This window comes from Lotus japonicus, chromosome 4 (genome assembly GCF_012489685.1).
Source record: "Lotus japonicus ecotype B-129 chromosome 4, LjGifu_v1.2".
Taxonomy (NCBI): Eukaryota; Viridiplantae; Streptophyta; class Magnoliopsida; order Fabales; family Fabaceae; genus Lotus; species Lotus japonicus.
Genome location: NC_080044.1, coordinates 72,071,591 through 72,094,105, shown reverse-complemented (window position 1 = coordinate 72,094,105; position 22,515 = coordinate 72,071,591). Strand labels below are relative to the sequence as shown.

At 35.2% G+C, this 22,515-nt stretch overlaps 2 protein-coding genes, 1 long non-coding RNA gene and 1 pseudogene across 3 annotated transcripts; 1 reads left to right on the top strand and 3 right to left on the bottom strand.

Moving 5' to 3' along the window:
- Window positions 1-3,459: 3,459 nt before the first annotated feature.
- Window positions 3,460-5,630, bottom strand: LOC130709971 (protein HEAT STRESS TOLERANT DWD 1-like). Its single transcript, XM_057559111.1, has one exon. The coding sequence runs from the start codon at window positions 5,122-5,124 to the stop codon at window positions 3,694-3,696; it is 1,431 nt and encodes a 476-aa protein (XP_057415094.1). The 5' UTR covers window positions 5,125-5,630; the 3' UTR covers window positions 3,460-3,693.
- A 261-nt stretch (window positions 5,631-5,891) lies between these two features.
- LOC130709974 (zinc finger transcription factor YY1) lies at window positions 5,892-9,759 on the bottom strand. Its single transcript, XM_057559114.1, has 6 exons — window positions 9,525-9,759; window positions 9,123-9,181; window positions 8,240-8,439; window positions 7,797-7,886; window positions 6,966-7,109; window positions 5,892-6,614 (listed from the first exon to the last, which is right to left on the bottom strand). Exons 1-6 carry the CDS (start codon window positions 9,614-9,616, stop codon window positions 6,072-6,074), a joined length of 1,128 nt encoding a protein of 375 aa, XP_057415097.1. The 5' UTR covers window positions 9,617-9,759; the 3' UTR covers window positions 5,892-6,071.
- A 4,257-nt stretch (window positions 9,760-14,016) lies between these two features.
- LOC130709975 (jasmonate-induced oxygenase 2-like) lies at window positions 14,017-15,737 on the bottom strand (annotated as a pseudogene).
- Window positions 15,738-16,802: 1,065 nt separating this feature from the next.
- Window positions 16,803-21,106, top strand: LOC130709979 (uncharacterized). The gene is made up of 6 exons (XR_009010248.1): window positions 16,803-17,411; window positions 17,726-17,825; window positions 17,961-18,036; window positions 18,379-18,517; window positions 18,620-18,724; window positions 20,818-21,106. It is a non-coding gene; the product is annotated as an uncharacterized LOC130709979 (long non-coding RNA).
- The last annotated feature ends 1,409 nt before the right edge of the window (window positions 21,107-22,515 follow it).

Below are 22,515 nucleotides of genomic sequence, written 5' to 3'. Positions count from 1 at the left end.
GTATTTGAGTTTTTAATAGTTTAGCTCGTGTACCTTAAGTTTTCGAGTGGATTACCATCTTTGTTATGTCAACTTAAATGTGTTTGTTCAATTTATCTTATCTTTATCTAAATCATATTCATAGCAATTTTTTCTTTTGGCATCATTGTTTGCTACCCAAAATAGAGTTTATAAAAAATTAATTAATCACTAATTTAGAAGAAAAAAATCCATAAAAACTAGATTTTTATATTCTAAACACTATGATTTAAATATGAGCCATGCTATTTACTACGGGTGAATATTTGCAAGAAACAAAATATCAGCCTCTATTTTTTAAACACTATGATTTTAAACACTATTTGTTTTCTGAAGTAAAATCCGTGTTGTTTGTAGGAATACAAGACGAATTGGGTAAATTATAATATTCCACATTAGTTTTTTTTTTCAATTCATTCCGTATTAAACAGTTTTCACCTATAATTATATACATGGTGTTCGAGATTAAATAGCAAGAGGACTTAATCCGCATTTATCATATACAAAATTTATGTATTTCAAATTCAACTGTAAATAAATTGGGATAGAGTTAACATTTGATTGATTTCATTCATTAACGCTCTTAGAATAAGAGCAGGGATTTCATATTGAATTCTACATTTATGGGAAAAAAAGTTAGCAATTTCACTATATCATTCTATTTGAGATTGACCTCAGTATATTTATTTTGCTTATTTAATAGAAATAAAAATAAAACATTAAACTACGCTCTTTAGAAGACTAATTCTCGATCTTAACGTCATTTTAACGTTTTTCAAGGAAGAACTATCGAGAACTTATTTAATTAGAAAGTCAAACTTAATAAATATGTTGTTGGCATAATGCTAAATTTTTTAATTGACTCATGAAGTTAATGAGTTCATCCTCATTGTAATATAAAAAAGTCTTACACCAAGACAAATACATATATTTATCAACCCATAGTCACCCTTAGGAATTGATGGACCTAACATCTCACCCCATGACCCTTAATATCACATCTCCTTACGGAATATGTACTACAAGGAAATAAAGTTGTGTCATCACTACCAACAATTGCTCTTGGCGTAGTGGTTAACGTCTCCTCATAATCACCGTCGTCAGAGTCAGGGGACGCTCCTCAGTTGCCGCCACCGGAAGAGGTGGCCATCATACAAGACCTATTAGGGTTTTTAGAGAGAAGCTCGACCTCCTCACCTTTTGTGTTTCTTTAGAAACTCCTTGAAAGAAAGAAGTTGAAAATGTGAACTTTTTCAACTCAAAATCACAAGTATCCTCCCCATCCACCTATACTCTAGTGGCAGCTAACTGTGTGGTCTCACTCCAACGAGCTTCAATGTGTTGGGCATCTAAGTCATTGAGGAGTTGTGGTTAAAGCATCTTAACAACAACAAAACCCTCATAATCTTTTGTTGTTTAAGGTTATGCACATTGTTTAAGGGTGCAATCATTGAAATATTTGTTGATATAAACATCCTTATTTAATGTTGAGTTAGAGTGAAGAGAGATAATGATAGTTATTGGTTAAGAAACTTGTTATGATTTTGATTGGTGAAAATAAAATGTAAGGTGAGAGATATTGCATTTTTTTTTTTTGACAGCCAAAGGAATAATATTATAAACTACTTGGCGAGCCAAGCATGAAGGAAAACAAAAGGGGAGTGAAGGTTAGTACAACAAAAAGCTAACCAACACATAAATATAGTCAACCCCAAACCCAAAAAGAAAAACCCACCTAGCCCAAAACCATATAAACAGACCCAGATCAAGACGGAAAGGATCAAACGGTCAGCTCAACCCTCGGGACCTTATGTCATCAGGCATCAGCAATGCCATGGAGGGCAACCTCATCAGAGCAATCGTAAACCATCCCCATACGTTTTCCAATGGCCAAAGTCGCTCTCGCCCTAGTCATAACCCCCGAGGACCCCTAGGTGTAAGATCAAGTTTTGATCTAGTAGTACAACTCTATGTTTTGATGATTACAAGTTAACCTTTTGATATGAACAATTGTGGTACTCTAACGTGTTTTTCTGAGTGTGCTATTTACAGGCTCTGACCTCAACTCAATCTCACACAAATCAGAAGCACTGTGTATAAAGGGTAACCCAAGCAACGCTTTCGCATTCACCATGTTCAGTATGAACAGTGGAAAAGCTTCAGAAGTTCTGAAGCTATACAAACTCTGATGTGGACTCAGTCGCTAGAAGCTCTGAAGATCCAGAAGTTCTGATAACCAAGAAACACTGAAGGTTCAGATGTTCTGATGGTGTAGAAGACTCTGAAGATCCAGAAGCTGAATAGTGGAAACTCTGAAGTCCAGAAGCAAGAAACTCTGAAGGCCATGTTCTTCCCTCTGAGTTCAGAATCAGAAGATACAATGGTCAGAGGATCTGTGCTTTCCCTCTGACTCTGATCAACCGGCTTCACAAGTTCCAATATGAAGTATTCCCCTGATCAGAAGTCTCCTAGGTTAAAAGGTCAAGTCGCTATCCAAGTACAAAAGCAAGTGTACCTTCCTGACGACCTACCTAACGTTCTCAGCCACAGCAGAAGCTGGATTTTCCAGAACTGCCCTCCAACGGTAGCATTTCCCATGCAACGCTCAACCCTAATCCTTGGAGTATATATAGAGGCTGAAGATTGAAAGAAGCGGTGAAGAAACTAAAAAGAAAGAAATACACACGCGCAAGACATATTCAAAATATTCTAAGCTTTCTTTCATCTGAAATTCATTGTGTTTACTATTAGCTTTTTAGAAGCAAATCTCTTGTAAACAATTCTTTGATAAACAGTTTGTTTAGTTCCTTTAGGAGATCAAGGTTGATCGGATCCTAGAGAAGACTAAGAGAGTGAATCTTAGTGTGAGCTAAGTCAGTGTAATTGTTAGTCACTTGTAGGTTTCAAGTGCAGTTGTAACTCTTACCTGATTAGTGGATTGCCTTCATTCTAAGAAGGAAGAAATCACCTTAACGGGTGGACTGGAGTAGCTTGAGTGATTTATCAAGTGAACCAGGATAAAATCCTTGTGTGCTTTTCTATCTCTTATCTTTAGCACTTAAGTTCTCGAAAGATTTGTTAAAATCTTTAAGGTGGAAGTTTTGTTCTGAAAACGTTATTCAAACCCCCCCTTTCTACCGTTTTTCATACCTTCACTAGGAAGCGGAGAATCCACAACAATGAGTTGGTTACACTGTGGGCTCAAAGTACCCTCCCCAATACCTGCAGTAGAGCAACTCCCAAGCTCCAACACTACCCCCTGTTTTTGCAACTTCTTGGGTCGCCCCCGAGAGCGAGGAAGCACCTTAGAAACCTCTTCCCTTGGGGCAGCCCCAAAATGAGGGTATACATGAAATAAATTGAGAAAAAAAGCATTGGATTTGTAAAACAACAAAAATTTTGGAATTTAGACTAAAAGTTAAAACAACAAAAGATCAGGAACTGAGGGAGTAAGTTCGATGAATACAATAGTAATTTAATTAGGACAAACTAATAGTGCAAACAGTTTTACACAAACATCATATCACATCCTGCTTTTTTTAGTTTAATTATAATGGGGGAAAATGGTAAAATCTAGTTTTAACGCTATACCAATCATGAGATTCTTAAGACTTTGTGCTTGTCAGACAGTACCTATAGGAATTATGAAGCAGCAGCATCTGATGGCAGGGTGGTCTAAATATTTGAAGGCATGAGGATGTTGAATCCATCTGCTGCAGTAGACACAATCATTCCAGGAATCTGTGAGTGCCAATGCAGTTCTTTAAGGTCTTTCTGTCCCTGGTGAATAAACAATAGCTGTGGAGGCAGATCTTGAGGAGCATTCACTACTTGTTCTTTGGTTTTAGCTTGAAATACAGCCTCCTCTTCCTCATCCCTTTCTAAAGAAAGGTCCCAAATTGTGAGCTGATTATCTTCCGATGAAACAGCCAATGAAGAAACCTCATATGGACTCCACTCAATGGATGTGATTGGGTGCTTATGGTATTCAAAATGTGCTACCACAGAAACAGAATACTCTCCTTCCTTGACAAATCTGAGATCATGAATAGAAACACTCCCATCATCACTCCCAGATGCCAACAAGACACAATCAGCCAACCTGTTCCATGACAACACATTCACATCGGCTTTATGCGCTTTGAAAGACGCGGTCGGCGACTTCTTCCCCAAACGGGTATCCCATATAGCAATGCTTCCATCCCCAGAACAAGAAGCAAAAATATCATGATCCTTAGGGCTCCATTGCAAGTCTTCAACACTAGCAGTATGTCCAATAAAGGGAGCATTGTCAACACTCCATGTTGCAGCAGCAGAATTAGGCTCCCAGAGATAAATACAATTATTGCAATCCCCAGATACAAGCCTTCCAGGAACAACAGGACTCCAATCTATAGCATAACCTTCATCTTTGTGCTTAAATTTCTGTGATGGAACCTGATTAACAACAACTGCATTTTCTGTTGTCACTGTCTCTGTCTCTGCTAGAGAATTGAGATGAGAGCTCATGTCCCAAATCTGCACATCACCAGTATCTGCCCAATTTGCACATATATGTGGATTTTGTGGCATGCAGCGTATACGGTTCACACACCCTTCATGAGTTACCTTCCTCAACTGCAAATTTGGACCCTTAACACCATCTTCTTCATCATCACTATCACTATCACTGTCACTGTCACTGTCACTGTCACTGTCCTCACCACCATCCATATCCATGCCAGAATCATCAACTTGAAGTTCACGTCTCTTACCAGAAATATTTGACACTTTGAAAACCCCGATTGAATTCCATGAAGCTTTCTCCGCCTGAGTTCCTGCAATGAAATACGCAGTGTGGGGAAACTCTTTTCGGACTAACCCAAGAGTGTCACGTACAATGTCGAAGCTGAGACATGGCCATCCAATGTGAAAAGCGTGGAGGGAGTTGTAAGCGGAGGGATCACACTGAAGCTCTTCACCTTTCTCCAACTTGTCCACACCCGGTTGCCACACCTTCAATGGAACTTGCGGTGGTTCCCGAGAAGATGATGATGAAGAAGAAGAGCCATCACCTTTCTTGGAGCCCTTTTTCTTCTTCATGCGATGTTTTATGCCGCGAGCCATGTTCTACCAGATCACACAAAACGAAAAAACAGAAGAAACACGTAAAGAAACTAGGGAGAAAGAGCACAGTGTGAATAAAATATTAGGGTTTATCATGTTGGGTCATTATGTGTTGGAGGCCCAATATAGAAGATAATATATTATGTGTATTATCTTATGGAGTAATTATTTTATTTTATTTTCCCTTCTTTTAGGCTTCAACAGTTATTATTTTCAGTTTTTGAAACCAAAACCTGAAAACATCTCAGATGTTTATAGGAGATATTTTGTTTCTATTTTAGTTTTCAAATTACATACATGTTTTGTTTCTATTTTAGTTTTCAAATTACAGTTTCTTAAATATTGCCAAACATCTCATCAAACACAGTTGTTTTCTTTTGAAAAAGAGTTCTTAAAAGTTATTTCTAGAAACTTTTTAAATACAAATAACGAAAACTAAAATCATATATTAACTATACAAGAAGTATTGGGAACACAGAAGGGCATTCCAAACATTTGGCTAAAAACTGTATTATAAAAATTGTGTTGCAGCCAATACGTGACCATAAACGTAAATAAACAACAAAATGACTCACTTCAAGTGTTTTATTTTTGTCTATAACACCCTAGTTGTATGTTTATTATAATCACTTACAATAGGCCACATTACACAAGCAAAACCAGTTAAGTATTCAGCACACAGAGAAGTATGAGTGCATAACTAGAATAATATCCGTTTGAAAGAGCTTATTGGAGCTTATATTAAAGTATAAGCACTAGCATTTCAGTGAGCTCATCTAAATTCGTCCTACCATATCATTCATGTTTCAGATAACCAATATAGTAACTATATAATGTGTATGAAGAGAAAATGACATTTCTAGAAACAAAAGAAAAAAGAAAACTTGTAGGAAGGAGAGAGAGAGAGAGAGAGAGATTGAATTCACTGGAGCTGCTATAACTGAAAATCAGTCTTCATCTTCTGTTTCCTCATCGTCATCTTCGTTGTTTCCAGCATATCTCCAACCATCTTCAACATTATCACGATCCTCCTCAGTTTCTTCGCTGTCTTCATCATAAGTTTCTTGTTTCACTGGCCAAGGTTTTTTAATCACATTTAAAGGGGCACTTGGAGTTGGAGCTGACCCTTTTCGTGCCATCTTGGAAGGTGGAAGCTTCAAGTTTGGCTTGGGCTTACTTTGCTTCTGACTTTTACCATTTGACCGTTTCACACCACCATAGGCATCTTGGTCACTTGCTTCATCCATTTCATTGTCAGCATTAGCCAGAGCATGCACAGCATTTTCCTCAGACATGTGGCCAGGATGCTCCCTCTTCAAATGGAGCTTAAGCTTGTATTCATGAATATAAGCTTTTTCACACCCTTCATAAGGACATGCATATGGGCGATCAGATGATGCTGAAGTGTAAGCTCCCCCAGATGGTTTAGTTGTTTTTGTTTGCTTCTCCGAAGGAGGAGTAGTATACTTTGGCAACTCCAGTGAGGGATTCTGCAAGAAGTTCAAACTGTGAATCAGAGATTATTTGAGGTGACCACTTTTTCATTATATTGGATACCATTTGAGAACATTATGAACAAAAACTTCCATCCTAATCCACTTTTTGTATCAAAGTGAGTGCCAACGAGTATCCAAATATAGTCATGAGTTTCAATCGGAGACAAAAGATACAGATTTCCAAGACATCAGAAATCTTGCATGCTTGTATTAAGATAAACCAAATAAAACCTCTGAACAGAAACCGAGTGGACAAATAAGGAGGCCAGGCATGCATCATCTATTATGAACACAAAACATAACATATATGAGCCCAGTTACATAAAACAATAAATATTTCCCAACCTTTTCATGATGAGAAGCAACATGATTCTTTAGCTTGTATTCATGAGCATATCTCTTTCCACAATCTGGGTATGGGCATATATGATAGTTCTCTTGTGAATGTGTCTTCATGTGAGACCTCAGGTTGAAATCCAAGGAGAAGGCCTGTATATTGACACGAAAGAATCATAGAGCTCATCAATACTACTACAATTCAAAAATGACTCCAGACAATAAGATACCAAAGTTATCATTTAAGAAGACGTGGTTTAGACTTTTGAAGATGATCAGTTAACAATAATACTACAAAGAAGTTTGAATAATTGCCTGCACCTTAAGAATATATATATTGAGCAATGAGCTAACTTTATGTCAGATTTATCCACAAGACGTTAACTGAAAGATTCGTATTGAGAAAGACTTTCATTCACAAACCATGATGACAATGGTAACAAGGATTAAACAGTAACAATATGGTGAAAGATTTGGTGTATATTGTTTTTAATCGGATAACTTTCCAACTCTGTTGGTCATCCTCTGTATTAGTAGTTCAATAAACCACCACCGCTGGGTAGTAATTTACCTCATTACCAAGCGTTTGAATCTTTGTTGCATAAATATTTAATCATTACGATGGGATAAAAAACAGAGCCCTTGTTAAGTCCAGAGTGAATTATTTCTGACATTCAGGGTATGACGGAATATGCAAAACATGAAACTAGTTTAAAATCCAAATATGCAAACCGTGGATATCAATAAACAAGAACATCAAACACCAAGCAGGGAAAAGGAAACCCAACAAAGAGAATTAGAACAGAGTCAACAGACCCTTCCAATGGGTAGATTTATTACCTTACCACAGCCTTCATGGGGACATACAAAATCCCTCTCCCCAGTATGAATAAGGAAATGTCTTTTTAACTTTGAGCTGTCTAGAAATTTCTGCAACAGAAACAAAGATTCTCAGCATTTGTTAAACAGACATGCATTAAAAAAAAATGGCAAACCATGAATAGCTGTAAATTGATTGAGACATAGCATTATATAAATAAATAAATAAACTTATATTACAAAACCAAAACAAAATAAGTATCTATCTTCAGCCTGGTGTGTTGCAATCGCATATCGTACAACATAACATGCATACATGTTTGTGTTACTAAATAAAAAAACTTCTATTATGAAACTAAAAAGAAAAATTGTTAAGGATTATCTTGAACCTAGTGTGTTACAATCATACAGCCTAACACGAATATGTGTGCTTGTGTGTGTATCTTAAGTAAAAAAAACATTACCTTTCCACATCCCTCGTAATGGCAAATGAATTGCCTCTCTCCATGGATGTGAGAATGCTTCCTCAAAGCACCAGCATCTATGAATGTCTTTCCACAGCCTTCATAGCTGCAAAGAAAGAGTACTTCAGTAGTTGGCTCAGGTTCTGGCTCAGGTCCCGAAGGTTCATTTTCCTTTTCTTTCGAGGCCTTTAAGGTATCCTCTAAAACAAAGAAAAACGTCAGACAGAACATATGATATAACAACAATCACATATAATTAAATATCACTTAGATGCAAGGCATGCTTAACCCTCAATTCATCACATGCTCTATAACCAGGAAATATATATGCTTTACCCCTGTTTAATCAAATCAATACAAGCATTCAAAAATACATCATGTAGCAGATTGTCAAAAAGGATTAGCTGAGAAAGCAAGCCAGTTACACAACCATAGCACACAAACACTCAAAATTTCAAATTATAAACCAATGTCAGCATCATGAACAGGTTTTGGGGACGGGAAGAAAGTAAAGAACATTATGAACCAATTCATGAAAGCAGCATTATGAACCAATTACAAGTTGAGCTGTTTTGAACCAAATTAGGAACCATCATTGAACTAAGAGTATAATCGACCCAGGGCAATGTAACAGTAACAGTAACAGTTACACATGATATAAAATATATCCCAAGGGAAATTTTATATGTGCTTAATTTGTGAAATTTAAATTCAACTCATTCAAAATTGTGATGTCAAATCAGAAGGAGGTGATATCAATCAGAGGCCTCTTAATTTCTGTCTTTTTTTTTCAGACACATATACAACTGCCATTATCCAGAAACTGAATAAAACAAAGCAGCAACATAAAAAAATACAAAAAATACAAAGCAAAGGAACAAACCTGCTACCCATCTTAAGAGCATGCATTTCCCCCCGGTCGCAAGAACATCTTGAGGAACCCTAATAGTAAAAATACTCTGACAATTAGCATCATATGATTAACAAAAATTCTATTGAATTGAATTCTAAACAGAAAGAAGAAAACTCTTAATGCAGATAACTCCTTCACTAGTTGGGTGTTGTTTTTCATTGTAGAAATCCAACAAACACCAATTCTACACCGTGCAGATCACAGATAGCTACGACCCAGTTGAAAAGATAAAAAATTTCCCTCAAATTTGGAAAAACTAATCACAAATAGTGGACACAGACAGAGATTCCTTCATGTTTTTGAAAACCCCAAATGCAAAAGATACGAAGTTTGAAAACACGAATTGATGAGGGAAAAGGGGTGGTACGGTACCATTCTTTGACCCATCTCACGGCGGGGGCTTTGGATTTGAGGAAGGGGCGGCGGTCGAAGAGAGTACTGTGATTGAAGTGAGTCGTCTCCATCGATTTAGGGTTTGGAGATCAATGAGGAATCGGAAACAAATAGGAAGGAGGATGAAGCTTCCATGTTCATGTCATGTCGAACTCCTGCTTTTCTTGAACCGGCGATTGGACCGGACTAGACCGGATTTGCAGTAACAACACAAGCCATGTTATGTTCTCTTATCTTCTTTTCTTTAAGTTATGTTGAATTTTAGTAATTTTTTATTTTGATTTTGATGATATTTAATATTGTTGAGTTTGAGATTATTGCCATATTTTGTATTTCTAATTTCTAAATATCCATTGTGTTCCTTTCAACAACAAAAAAATAATTCATTGTGGTTTGGTGATAGAAAATGGTTTATCATTAACATAAGATGTGTAGTAAAGATAAATTATTTTCAACTGGATCAACATACTAGACCAATGACCAAAATGCAAAAAGATCTCAATCCTAAGGACTAAACGTGTAATTATTGAATTGATGTTCTATAATTGTCAATTTACTTTTATATCTTAAATAGTAAGTGTTATTCTACCCATTAATTTTAACTAGTCCAGGTTTATGGGTAAATCATTTTGTTTCATAAATAGAACTTCAAACACCACTAATTTTTATGGAGTAAATGTAAGCTGAATACACTGGTGATGATGACATTGTTCATAGCAGAGCTTGGAGTAGTACAATGAGGGTGTACTTAAAGGCATCTCCCTCCTTCATCGTCTTCTTCACCATGGAACCCTTTTAGAGTCACGTGAGAAGCATGTGACTTGTCCAGTCATCAAGCTCTCTGAAGAAAGTCACGTGAGACACGTGTGAGGAAGCCACATCAACTTCTCACGTTAGTTTTCTTACGGAAGACAAACGACAGACCAAAAGTGCAATGACATGTATAGTTGGAGGACGTTTTTTGCTAATTTTAAAGTTTGGGGACGATTTTCACAGGAAGACAATAGTTGGGGGACCAAAAGTGCAATTAAGCCTAATTTTTATGTATGAAAGTTGAGATATTAAAATATTGTTGAGTTTGAGTTTATTGCCATATTTTGAGCTAACTTTATATTTCTAAATATCCATTGTGTTCCTTTCAACAACAACAACATGTCTCGTATGATAGTTTAAGGGGTAGGAGCTGAGAGACATATGGGTTGGGTAAGAAGAGGTCCAGTGATCGATTCCTAGCGGGTGTAATTTATCTTTCCGATGTACCGGAAAAAAAAAACAACAACATAATCCATTGTGGTTTGGTGATAGAAAATTGTTTATCATTAACATAAGATAATTATTCAATTTACTTTTATATCTTACATTATCAACATATTATGTAGGTTAGTCCTCATTCATGAGTCATAAAAAAAAAGTGTTATTTTACCCATTAATTTTAACTAGTCCAGGTCTATGGGTGAATCATTTTGTTTTATAAATAGAATTTGAAGCACCTCTAATTTTTGTATGGTAAATGTAAGTTGAATACACTGGTGATGATGATGGCATTGTTCATAGTAGAGCTTGACGTAGTACGATGAGGGTGTATTTACAAAAGGCACACCAACGCTAAAGTAAGTTTTTATACTATCAAGAAAATCTCAAAGCTTTAGGAGAATACACAAATAACAAGTAATGTTTATGAAAATGAACAAATATATATATATATATATATATATAACACTTGTGTTTTTTTAAGTATTAAATGTGTATATGTACAAGAGACTTCATCATTGTATTAAATACAAAGATTGAATTAAAATAATAATCTACATTAGTTTTGTTTATAAGCATGATAATCCACATTAGTAAGTTGTCATATGAGGGAGTAAGGATTAAGAAACTGACAGAAATGAAAAGTCCCCAATAATGGTTAAATAAATAAATAGATGAATATGTATAATCAACATACAATGAACAATGTACTCCTAGAATGTATTTGTGTTTTCTGATGTATTTTTATTTTTCTTTTAATGAAAGGTCAATGAAATGAACTCGCAAAAAATTATACTACATGCATATCCATGGAGATGTAACCGACTAAAAAAAGTTTAAGTATCAGTTATTAGAAAGTAATGAGATTATAATCTGAAATCGTGTGGCATACCACAACTCTAAAAACTTAATAAAATTGCAATGTTTAAAGCCCTTAACTAATTAAAAAACAAAACTATAAGACAATAGTGAAGGAAATAGTGACTCTTCTTCTATTTAATTTATTTCTTATATTTATAAAAAATTATAATTTATAAAGATCTTACAATCAAAAAATACAATTAAAAATAAATATGTGCATTTGAGTTTATATGTAAAGGAGACTTGGTCCCCCTAGGATAGCTCAAGTGGTAAGAGCTGGGGACATATGGGTTGGGTAGGGGGAGGTACAGGAATCGATTCCTGGAAGTGCAATTTATCTTTCCGATGTACCAAAAAATGTGTAGGAGACTTGAGTTTTACATTAAATACATTAAACTATAAAACAATAAATATTCATTTGCATTTGACAAATATTAAATATCTATTTAAAATTATTTAAGTTTTGCATTTTACAAATATTAAAAATTAAAATTATTTTAAAATTGAAAAATGCTGCTACAAGGTATTTAATATTAACTATAACATATATGTGCATTATTGAAAAAAATATATGTTTTTTTTATCTATGTTATAGTAATAAAATTACTCAAGGAAGCATAATAAAGAAAATAATAATGGTCAAAATTGAATAAATGTTTGCTGTGAGAGGCCTGGTCTATTCACTTAACGTGATCGTAGAGTCCCAAGGAATTAGTCTCATAGCTATCGGTTGTGAGAAAATACTTCCAAACCAAATAAGTTGAAAAAATTAAATTCACAAGATAATATTTTGGGTTTTTTTTGTTGTAAAAAGTTTATTTAAGTTCTCACTTATTATAATTCAAAAAGTTAAAATTAATTTATTCTTCTTGGTCTTGACATGTCACACCAAATGGCTTTTCCAGGTAAAAAAATATAAAAAATGATATTAAAACTTATTTCAAGACGTTAAACGCTTATTAATTAACATTTTTTTAGTAATTTAAATATTTCAAATTAATTTAATAATTTTTCATATTATTAAATAAATTAATTAATTAATTATTAAAATTATTTTACGCTAATAATTAAATTTGAGTAATATTAATTATTTTTACAAAATGAACTATAATAATATTTATTGAAATGTCTTGACATAATTTTTTTATATTTATAGTGAAAAATATTTTAATTTTAATTATTTAACTATAATAATTTTTAAATAATGAATGTTAAACAATATTTTAAGTAAGCTCGTGCATCGCACGGGTATAATACCCAGTAAAATTATATTTCTGGACATAGTAAAACCTATAATTGAAGCATTAAACATTAATGAAGTCTTTGTGAAAGACTTCACTTTGTTCGACTATCTATTAGATGAGATAAATATTTTCTTTGATCGTATCGGTATGCCAACATTGCATTCCCTTAACCATAACACCTTCAAGTCATTCGAAACCCACACAATAACATGGCAGGGTAGACCAACCCGTAATCTCTTCTTCTTTAAAAGGATGTAGTTTTTTTTCTTTCTTAAAAGAATTTTTTTTTACTATTTCGTATTTTAGGTGTGTTTTGATGGGTTGACCTACAAAAAAGTTTTAAAATGTACTTATTGTTATTATTATTATTTTTCGCAGTAGGTCAACCCGTTTAAGTTTTAACCATGTGAATTAGGTATCTCAATCCTGCTTAAGACAGGTGAAAGTAGGTTAGGTGTGTAATTGACTCGCTTTGCTATCTATTTCTACATTGAAGTGGAAAAAATTATGGTACGTGCTCATAGTAAGTAACAAATGATTAATTACAATATGCGCTTTATTATCATTAGTAGTGATCGAGCCTCCTCTGACCCCATGATTAAAAAACGAATTGAAAGGAGCAAACACAACACTACACTTTACGGTTACAATACTTTCTTTTTATATCTATTTTTTTATTTCAATAATATCATTCATTAAATCTCATAATGTCATTGTTTTTCTCTCACTTTTTTCTCCACATCGATTACACTTTTAAAAACACTGGCACACAAGCCAGAATATTTCATCATACATACATTTTTCGTCAATTTGGCCACATACATTATGATTTATGTCATTGTGTGAAAAATTAACAAAGATACAAAGGAGAAACATGTGTGTCCTTGTCATTATGTTTGTGTGAATTTAAGAGGCGACGAATAGTGCATATCCAAAGTAGAGAACTTAACTGCAATCAACGATTTCCCTGAGCCAGAAATATATAGCTAGTGTTTGCTAAGTAAACTTCAGAGTTTTGACAGATGATAAATACAATATTAAACTTCAAACATCAGTGCATGTCTTGAGCTTAGTTCAAGCATCATAATAACTACAGTACTCCGATTACACCATATTTAACGGAGCTTAAATTGATCAATTCGAATGTCCTCCACATCTCTTTTTTTGAAATTGTAGCCTTTTTTGCTGACAAGAAGCTTTCCCCAATTATATGGCCTATATTTTGAAGGGTTCTGGTCATTTAGCAGCTCCTCCAGTGGCTTGACTTGAGTGTAATGTGCAGGGAAGAAGAAGAACGGAGTGGAAAGCCTTTCTTTCTCAGAGTTTACCACCGTTTTGTGTTCCACACTCTCATAAGCTCCATTGCTCCAAACCTGAATGCACAAACAACTCAATGTCCTCAAGAAAGCCATGAACTGTTAGACTAAGTCAGAAAAATTCAATGTTTTAATTTCAGTCTTTATGATAATTTGGTACCTCAATAATATCACCAACAATGATAATATAAGTATCTTGGTTCGGTTCCACTCTGACCCACTCTTGATCTACTTTGCGTTTAACTTCAAGTCCTCCAACCTCATCTTGGGCAAGAATTGTTAAGGCACCAGAGTCCGTGTGTGGACCAAGGCCAAGAGCTAGGTGAGGGCAAGGGCATGGAGGATAATGGTTAAATCTTAAATAGGAGGTTTGATCTTCGATGAAGAATTGTTCAAACCTCTTTGCTTCAAGGCCTAAGCTCAGAGCTATCAACTCCATCAACCTAAAGGCCAGCTTTTCCATCTCCTGAATATACTCTTGGACTATAAATCTGCTCATATTATAAGCATCGATCTTCAAATAAAATATTTTAAAGGGTAATTAAGTATTTTTTATCCTGACTTAGCTTAAACACCCAATTAAAATTTATAGTTTAATATTTGATATTAATTATTAATCATTGAAATTTTAAAATCAATTAGAGTTAAGTTCGACTAAAATGGGTCCAAATTAATATTAAGTTGTACAAATTAAAATTGAGTTGTCTAAATGACCCATGATAAAGTTTGGGTTAAATAATCTATCATCAAATCACATTGGAGATCAATGAGTTGGAAATAAATTCACAAATAAAATATAGAAATTTCAACTCACTTATCTCCAATGTGATTGGATGATGGGTTATTTAACCCAAATTTTATCATGGGTCATTTAGACAACCCATTAAAATGACATCAAATATATTGTATTGTATATATGAAGAATAAAATAAAGAGGCAAGAAGCCAGGAATTATTTTAACAATTAGTAGGTGATAGATAAACTTTTAACTGAAATTATTATTCATATCAATCAACCAACCAATAACCTAATTAGTCAAGTGAAGATAAATTAGTACCTGAAATTTGGAGGGTATTCAGGGAATGGATTAGTCCAGTAAATGACTCCATTATCATGTTCATCACAAGTGACAGGGACCAAAGTGGGGTCTTTATTTGGCTTGAAAATCTAACACTTCCTTCCAGTCCTTGATAGTCTTGGTGTGCTCAGAGTCATAATAACCAGTGGGATTGGTCTCATTTCTACTAACCTTCTTCTTCTCTTCCGAACTCTGTGCAAAGAACTTCCTTGAGGCTTCATCGATCCTCTGCCTCAGACTAAGGTGCACTCCATGGTTTGTGACTTGGAATTAAGCAGCCCCACTCTTTGCATGCTTCACCTATTTCCTTCACTAAGACTTCAATGGATGATGGGTCTGAAAGTGCTGTTAGGTCGACCACAAGAATGCCCTCAGCTTTGATGAAGGTAAGCCTTGGCCTGTGTTCTGGGTGTTGGACAAAAGCAGCGTCTATCTCTGCCATATATGGCTGTTGCTAAAGGTTGTGAGAAACCGGTTCGGTGGATTGATTACTGGTGAAGAAGTGTGGAAGAAAAATGAGATATATATATATATATAGATTGTTAGAGAAACACAAAAATATTTGTAAAACACAATTATACTATACATCACATCCTATCATATCGTATACTAAATATTATTTTCGAAACTAAAAAGCAGCATACTATAGTTGGTAGGTGGATGATATCAAATTTATATTTCATGTTTTTTTTTTATAATTTAAATATTAAATTATTCCATATTTTCAAAATAATTAATATATTAACATTACATTTAATAGCTACTAATGACATCAGAACAATTAACAAAAATCAATTTTAACTTTTTAGAGTGAGATTGGCTAAGACAGGGGCGAGAATATCATACAAGATACTTAAATGAAATATTTTATTCCGTATAGGTCGAAATCATTGTATTACTTAATTATTACTGTACTATATTAAATTAATTGGAATGAAATCTTTCAGAATTTGATTTTGAATTATCAACTTCGATTTTTTTTTTCATTTCTTCTTCGTCGCTTAAAATTGGAAAATAGAAGAATTAAGTGAATCAAAAACCCAAAGGAGGTTGATGGCCAAGGGTAAAGATATCCGAATAATTGTAATTTTGGAATGTTTTCTATCATAACAAGATGGACTTTGCCTAGGCTAAGAATGGATCAAATATTAAATCTTGGCTGGAAGTTTCTTTTACCTATTTCTCTTGGTAATCTATTATTAACAACTTCGTCTCAACTGTTTTCACTCTAAAAGATTAATTATGATTATATATTATTATATATATATATTTATTTAAAATTTAATATTTAAAACTTGTCTCAAACAAGAGAAAGAAATAAAACAAAAAAAATATTCATAGATATTCACGATATGTATTAATTTGACATTTAATGGTTTTAAATGTCATTAAAATAGTTAATAAAAATCAATTATGACTTTTCTACCACTAAAATATATGGTGACAAATTCTTTTTTAATGATTATGGGTACTTCTATTTTTATATAACAAAATAATGTAATATCTAGAATGTATTTGCTCGAGAACACCGGCGGAGGAAGACACGAACACTCCTCTAGAAACGTCATTGTAGGACTCAATCGCAATGGGATTTAGTACGACGAGGCACATTCTTGTTGTCGCTATGGCTTCACTCTCGATCTCGGAATCTCGTTCTTGAATCGCAAATCCTTCTCTTCACTGGTCTTGTCACCAATCGCATGGCAAATCACATTTCCTCTCTTCTCTGTTTGTGTCTTTGTTTCTGCTGACAATTCTGACATATTGTTATGAATTTCAGTGATGTGGTGGTGCAGGGACAAAGAGAAAGGATAAAGGGTGATTAACCAAGCTTATAATTGTGGCAGAGTAATTATGGAGGAGGCTATGGTTCCCAGTCTTGATTTATAGTTTTTTTCAATTTTAGCCATTTCAATGTTGATTATAACTCTGATTTGACTAAGTTAGTGTCTGTGCATCTGCTCTTCTAGTTAGGCTATGATAATCTGCTATTTTAGCTATGGTTCCTTGTAAATTTATGTTTTTTGTGCTTTCATGGATGGACTTATGGCCATTTGGAGCTACTTGTGTTGTGGCTTCAAGCATGGGTGATGGTGGCGACTGGTAGCTTCTTGTGGTGAGCTGGAAAGTTTTTCTCTTCATTCTTTCTGCTACTGTTGGGACTGATTATTGTATATGTTGTGTAGGCTTAGTTTATCTGATTATGCTGATATTGCTATCCTGCATGCTATCAATTAATGTTGTTAGATAATATGCTATGGGTAATGTGTGCTCTGTGATGTGTAATAATCAAAATTGTATATGGATCAGTACTTGATTAATTTTTGTTTGTTTATGTTTTCTTTCAATTCATGAACATTTTCCTCTGTTAAGACTCTTGATTTATAAATAATGAGTGGCTTGTTATGTGGTTGTGTGTTTGAATGATAGGGTTGGAAGCTTGAAAAGAACATGAGGTTCCTTTTGCAAAAGGTGTGGATTGTGGAAGCAAAGTGACGTGGGAAGTTTGAGGAGAATTGATTTTCGAAAAGTAATCCTTTATCTGCTAGCTGGTTATTTTCTCTTATTAATTAGTTTCTAGTAGAACAATATATAAAAACAAATTATCCTATTTATATCAATTAATTTGTCTTATAATTTTGATGATATGAATCTCATTTGTCAGAACTAGAGGCAAGGGATGGTATTTCCTTAACGATGGAAGACATTGGAACTTCTCGTGTTTGGAACATGCACTATAGGTATTCAGAACTTCATTGACAAATGTGTATGTTGCATTTTTTGTTTTTTACATTTATGCTACATTGAGACTGAAATTTCTCTTTTGGATTATTTCTTCTTGGAGCGTCAGATACTGGCCAAACAACAATAGCAGAATGTATTTGCTCGAGAACACTGGCGTGTTTTTCTCTTATAATTTGGCTTACTCACTAGCCTTTTGTGCAACCTTTTTCTTCCTCACTTTCATTTGTAATGAACTGGATGGGAAACTGAGGAGTAACTATAAATTGTTGGATCATGGTGGTTGATGCACAAATAAAAAGAAAGGCTGTACTTACAATTGAATTTGCTTTTCTCTGCAGGTAATGCCTGGGTAGTTGTTGTGCCAGTCCTGAACTGGTTCTATAGGAAGCTGCTATAGCTGGTTGATTATGAGAGGGACTAGAATAAGTATGATAACAATTTGAACAAAGTAGGACTGTAGGAACAGAACTCATAAAGGTACCATCCTCAAAACTCAAATCTAGATGGATTTTCTCATATTCCTTCATAGTCATCACTATAACTAGACTACCCTAATCCCTTCAATGATACACTGATTAGCTATGAGGAGTTGAAGGAGCTTGTGGAGGAAAACGAAGTCACAACTTTGACGAGGATGAAGAAGAATATGACGACGACAATGAAGATGGGGAGCGTGACGTAGAGGTAATTGACTTGTATTATCAAATCCCTAATTTGTTGAAAATGTTATTGTTTTGGAGTGTTTGAAAATCTAGATTCTGGATTTTTTATCTATTAATTTATGGGTTAAATATGTTCTCCGTCCCTGAACTTTAAGCAAGATCTGATTTCCGTCCCTCGCCGGAAAATCTTCCTAGCGCCATCCTCAAACTCAATTGTTTGTACGGAAATCGTCCTTGCCGCCGATATAGCTCCGGCAGCCGTTGTCAGGTGTTCGTTTGGAGCTGATGTGGAATTTTATTTAAAATAAATAAATAAATAACATAATTAATTTATAAGAAACCCCCCAAATCTTTCCTAATTTAATTTCTAAACCCTTAATTAAAACTAACACTAACCTAACTTCTACTCCTAATTAAATCATATCAAAACCCTAATTTTCTATTGATATTGAGAAGTCTGAGAGAGAAAGAAAGTCTATAATCTCAATTCTCCAACTCTAATCCTTCATCTTCAACCATCTTCCAATTTATTCATCTTCAACCATCTTCTATCATTTTCTTCTTCTTCGTCCAACCCCCACCATCCCTTACTCCCATCCCTTAGCCCTACATCACCCATGAATAACAAGAATAACCCATACCCACCACAATATCAACGGCGCCACCGAATGGGTGAAATACGCTTGCATCCTCCTACACCCACCATGTTTATTCTAAATCAATCATCGCCAAATTCAGATCCCTTCATCAATTGGGTTGAAAGCTTCATAATTTTGATTTGTTTCACCTTCTTCTCTTTTTTTTTCTGGTTTTCTTGACAGATCTGTGGGGCTGGGTTTGGGTTTCTGGGTGGTGGGGGTTGTTCGATGGGGGTGAGGGTGGTGGGAGCAAGGGTGGTCGGTTTCTGCTCTGGTGGTGGGTGTGGTAGTGGTGGGTGGTGGGTATGGGTTTCTGGGTTGGTGACCGTGGTGGTGGCTGGTGGTGGGCGAGGTTGGGGGCGGTGGATGTCGGTGTTGAAAATGAGGTTGGGGGCTGTGGCAGTGGGTGTTAAAGATGAGGTTGGGGGCAGTGGCTGAGGTTGAAGGCTGTGGCTGTGGGGCTGGGCTGTGGCTTTCTGGGTTTGGGGGGTGGCTGTGGTGTTGAGGTGGTGGGTGGGGGAAGATGAAGTTGGGGCAGTGGTTTATGCTTTGACAGATCGTGGAAATCCAACTGGTACTGGGTGTTTATGTCAATTTTAATCCAAGTTGGTAATCGTGGAAATCCAACAGATCGTGGTGATTGAACCAAGGAATTGTACTAGCAGTAATTAGTCTAGTGCTTTAGAAGGTATCATTGATCTGATTGTTGTATTTGCTAAAGAAACTTTGATTCTTGCTCAAAGTAAATGGCTAAATATTTTAGTGTGGTGTTGTTGAGGTTGGAGGCGGTGGTGGGTGTGGTGATGAGTGTGGTGGGTGGGGGAAGAAGAAGATGATGAATGATGAAGCTCTTGGGAAAAATGATGATGAAGATTGAAGGTGAAGATTATTCTGGAAAATGATGATGAAGATTGAAGAAGGTGAAGAAGATTATGGAAAATGAGGTTGAAGATTGAAGAAAAGGGACCAAAAGTGTTATTAATTAAGTCTTATTAGTTTTGGGGTTAGAAATTAAATTAGTTAAGATTTGGGGGACTTAATTAAAATTATTTTTTTTTATAAAAAAATTACACGTCATTTCATTAAATGATGTGGCATATCCACATAGGCCAAAAGTGACACTTGGCTACGGTGGCCGGAGCTAAATCGGCGGCAAGGACGGTTTCCAAACAAAAATGTTAGTTTGAGGACGTCCATAGGAAGATTTTCCGGCGAGGGACGGAAATCAGATCTCACTCAAAGTTCAGGGACGGAGAACACATTTAACCGTAAACCCTTAATTTATTCATCAGTCATCACTTTCCTTGTCTCGTTTGATTTTCCTTTGAATGTTTTTATTTTTCAATGTTGAATTTGTTCTTTGCAAAATTTTATTGTTCAGATTCATTAGTAGATTATTGGAGTTCCAGATACATGCTTATCCCTTAATTAGATTGGACTGACCTAAGCTTAACCACCAAATTTTTATAATAAACAGGAAAGCAAGCTTACTTAAATTATTGGGCTTTGTGTGGAACCCTCTCATGGGTCATGGAAGCTGCTGCTCTCATGAGAATTGCATAGGAAAATGGAGGGGTGCGTTATGTTCTTCATGGAATTGGCATATATGCTGATTAGGAACAATATTTTGTATATTTTCTCACTTAGATGAATATGATAGTTTTCTAAGTCTCAATATTGTGTAAGAAAGCATCCCTCTGTCCTATCAAACTATGAATCTTAATTGCTTTGAAATTTATCAAGACATATAACATGTTGAATTTCTACTGGTTTGTCCATCCTCTAAATAATAACTTGATAAATGTATAATCAGTGAAAATAATTTCAATGTGTTGTTTTCACTGGACTGAAGTTTTAATGTAAATTTGATTATGCATTAGTTTAGCACTTCTGTGTATTTTAGTGTCCCAAGTGTATTTGTTTACATCCTTTTTATTTCAAAGCCACTTGGATTGTGCGAGTGCCTAGTGATGAAAGCTTTGAATGACTTGCAAAAGGTCTATGGTAAATAGTGTTTTTGGAAGGTACGAAAGCAATTTCTGTCGGTTTATAACCCACACAATATGTTTTGTAAAGTATATATGAAAATATGTTTTAGCAGCAATAAGAAAGGCCGCAAGAAATTGCTGCTACAACGTAATTATTTTCCCCGGGCATTCAAGAAGCCTTTACCGGCGGCCGTAGTAAGCGCCGGAAAAACTTTTACCGACCGTCGATACGCTAGCCGAAACCCATGTGCCTGTAAAACTCATAGTGGCCATTTTTATTGCCGCTAAAAGCGATACAAATAGCCGCTAAAAATGATATAAATTGCCGCTAAAAACGCCTTTTATTGTAGTGGCTCAACCGAAGCGAACCGCATTTCAATCCTTAGATCAGCACAAAACTCCTTGGTTAAGTTACTTGCAAACTGCGTTCCATTATCCATTACAAACGCCATGAGGACTCTAAATCGACACACAATTCGTCGCCAAAAGAAGTTCCTTATCTTAGCGACGGTGATGGTAGCCAGAGCCTCTGCTTCTATCCACTTGGTGAAGTAGTTTACTGCCACCACGATATATCGGGATGGCACCCGCGCAGGGCGGGGGCGGGGAGTGGCCCCCCATCCCCGTCCCCGCATCTCTCTTTTGTCCCCTTCCCCATCCCCATTCCCCACGGCGGGGTAAATTTTCACCCCATCCCCAATCCCCACCTCCCCACGGGTCCCCATGGGGACCCGTAACACATCTTTAAAAATATAATAAAACTAAATTAAATATAAAAAATTCACAAATTTCTTCCTAGACCACAAATGTATAGAAACCACGGATGAGAATAGAACATGTCAAATTCCATGAAAATGTATATTGAAGTTCAAATAACATTGATCAAAATTCATAACATTAAGTCTACAAATAAGAAAATTGACATATAAAATTCAACATTCAATCCAAAAAAATGTGAAGTCTATCATCCAAAATATCTCAAAAGTCAACGCCGAAAAAAGGTATTATTTCAACATTCAATCCAAAATATTTTTTTTTTGAACTCTATATAATTGGCTATGATACTTTATATTTTTTATTACCTACTTGACTTTGATTACTAAAGGTATTATTAATTTTATATATATATATACGGGGCGGGGAGGGTGATCCCCATCCCCATCCCCAAATTTGTTTCGGGGGGATTT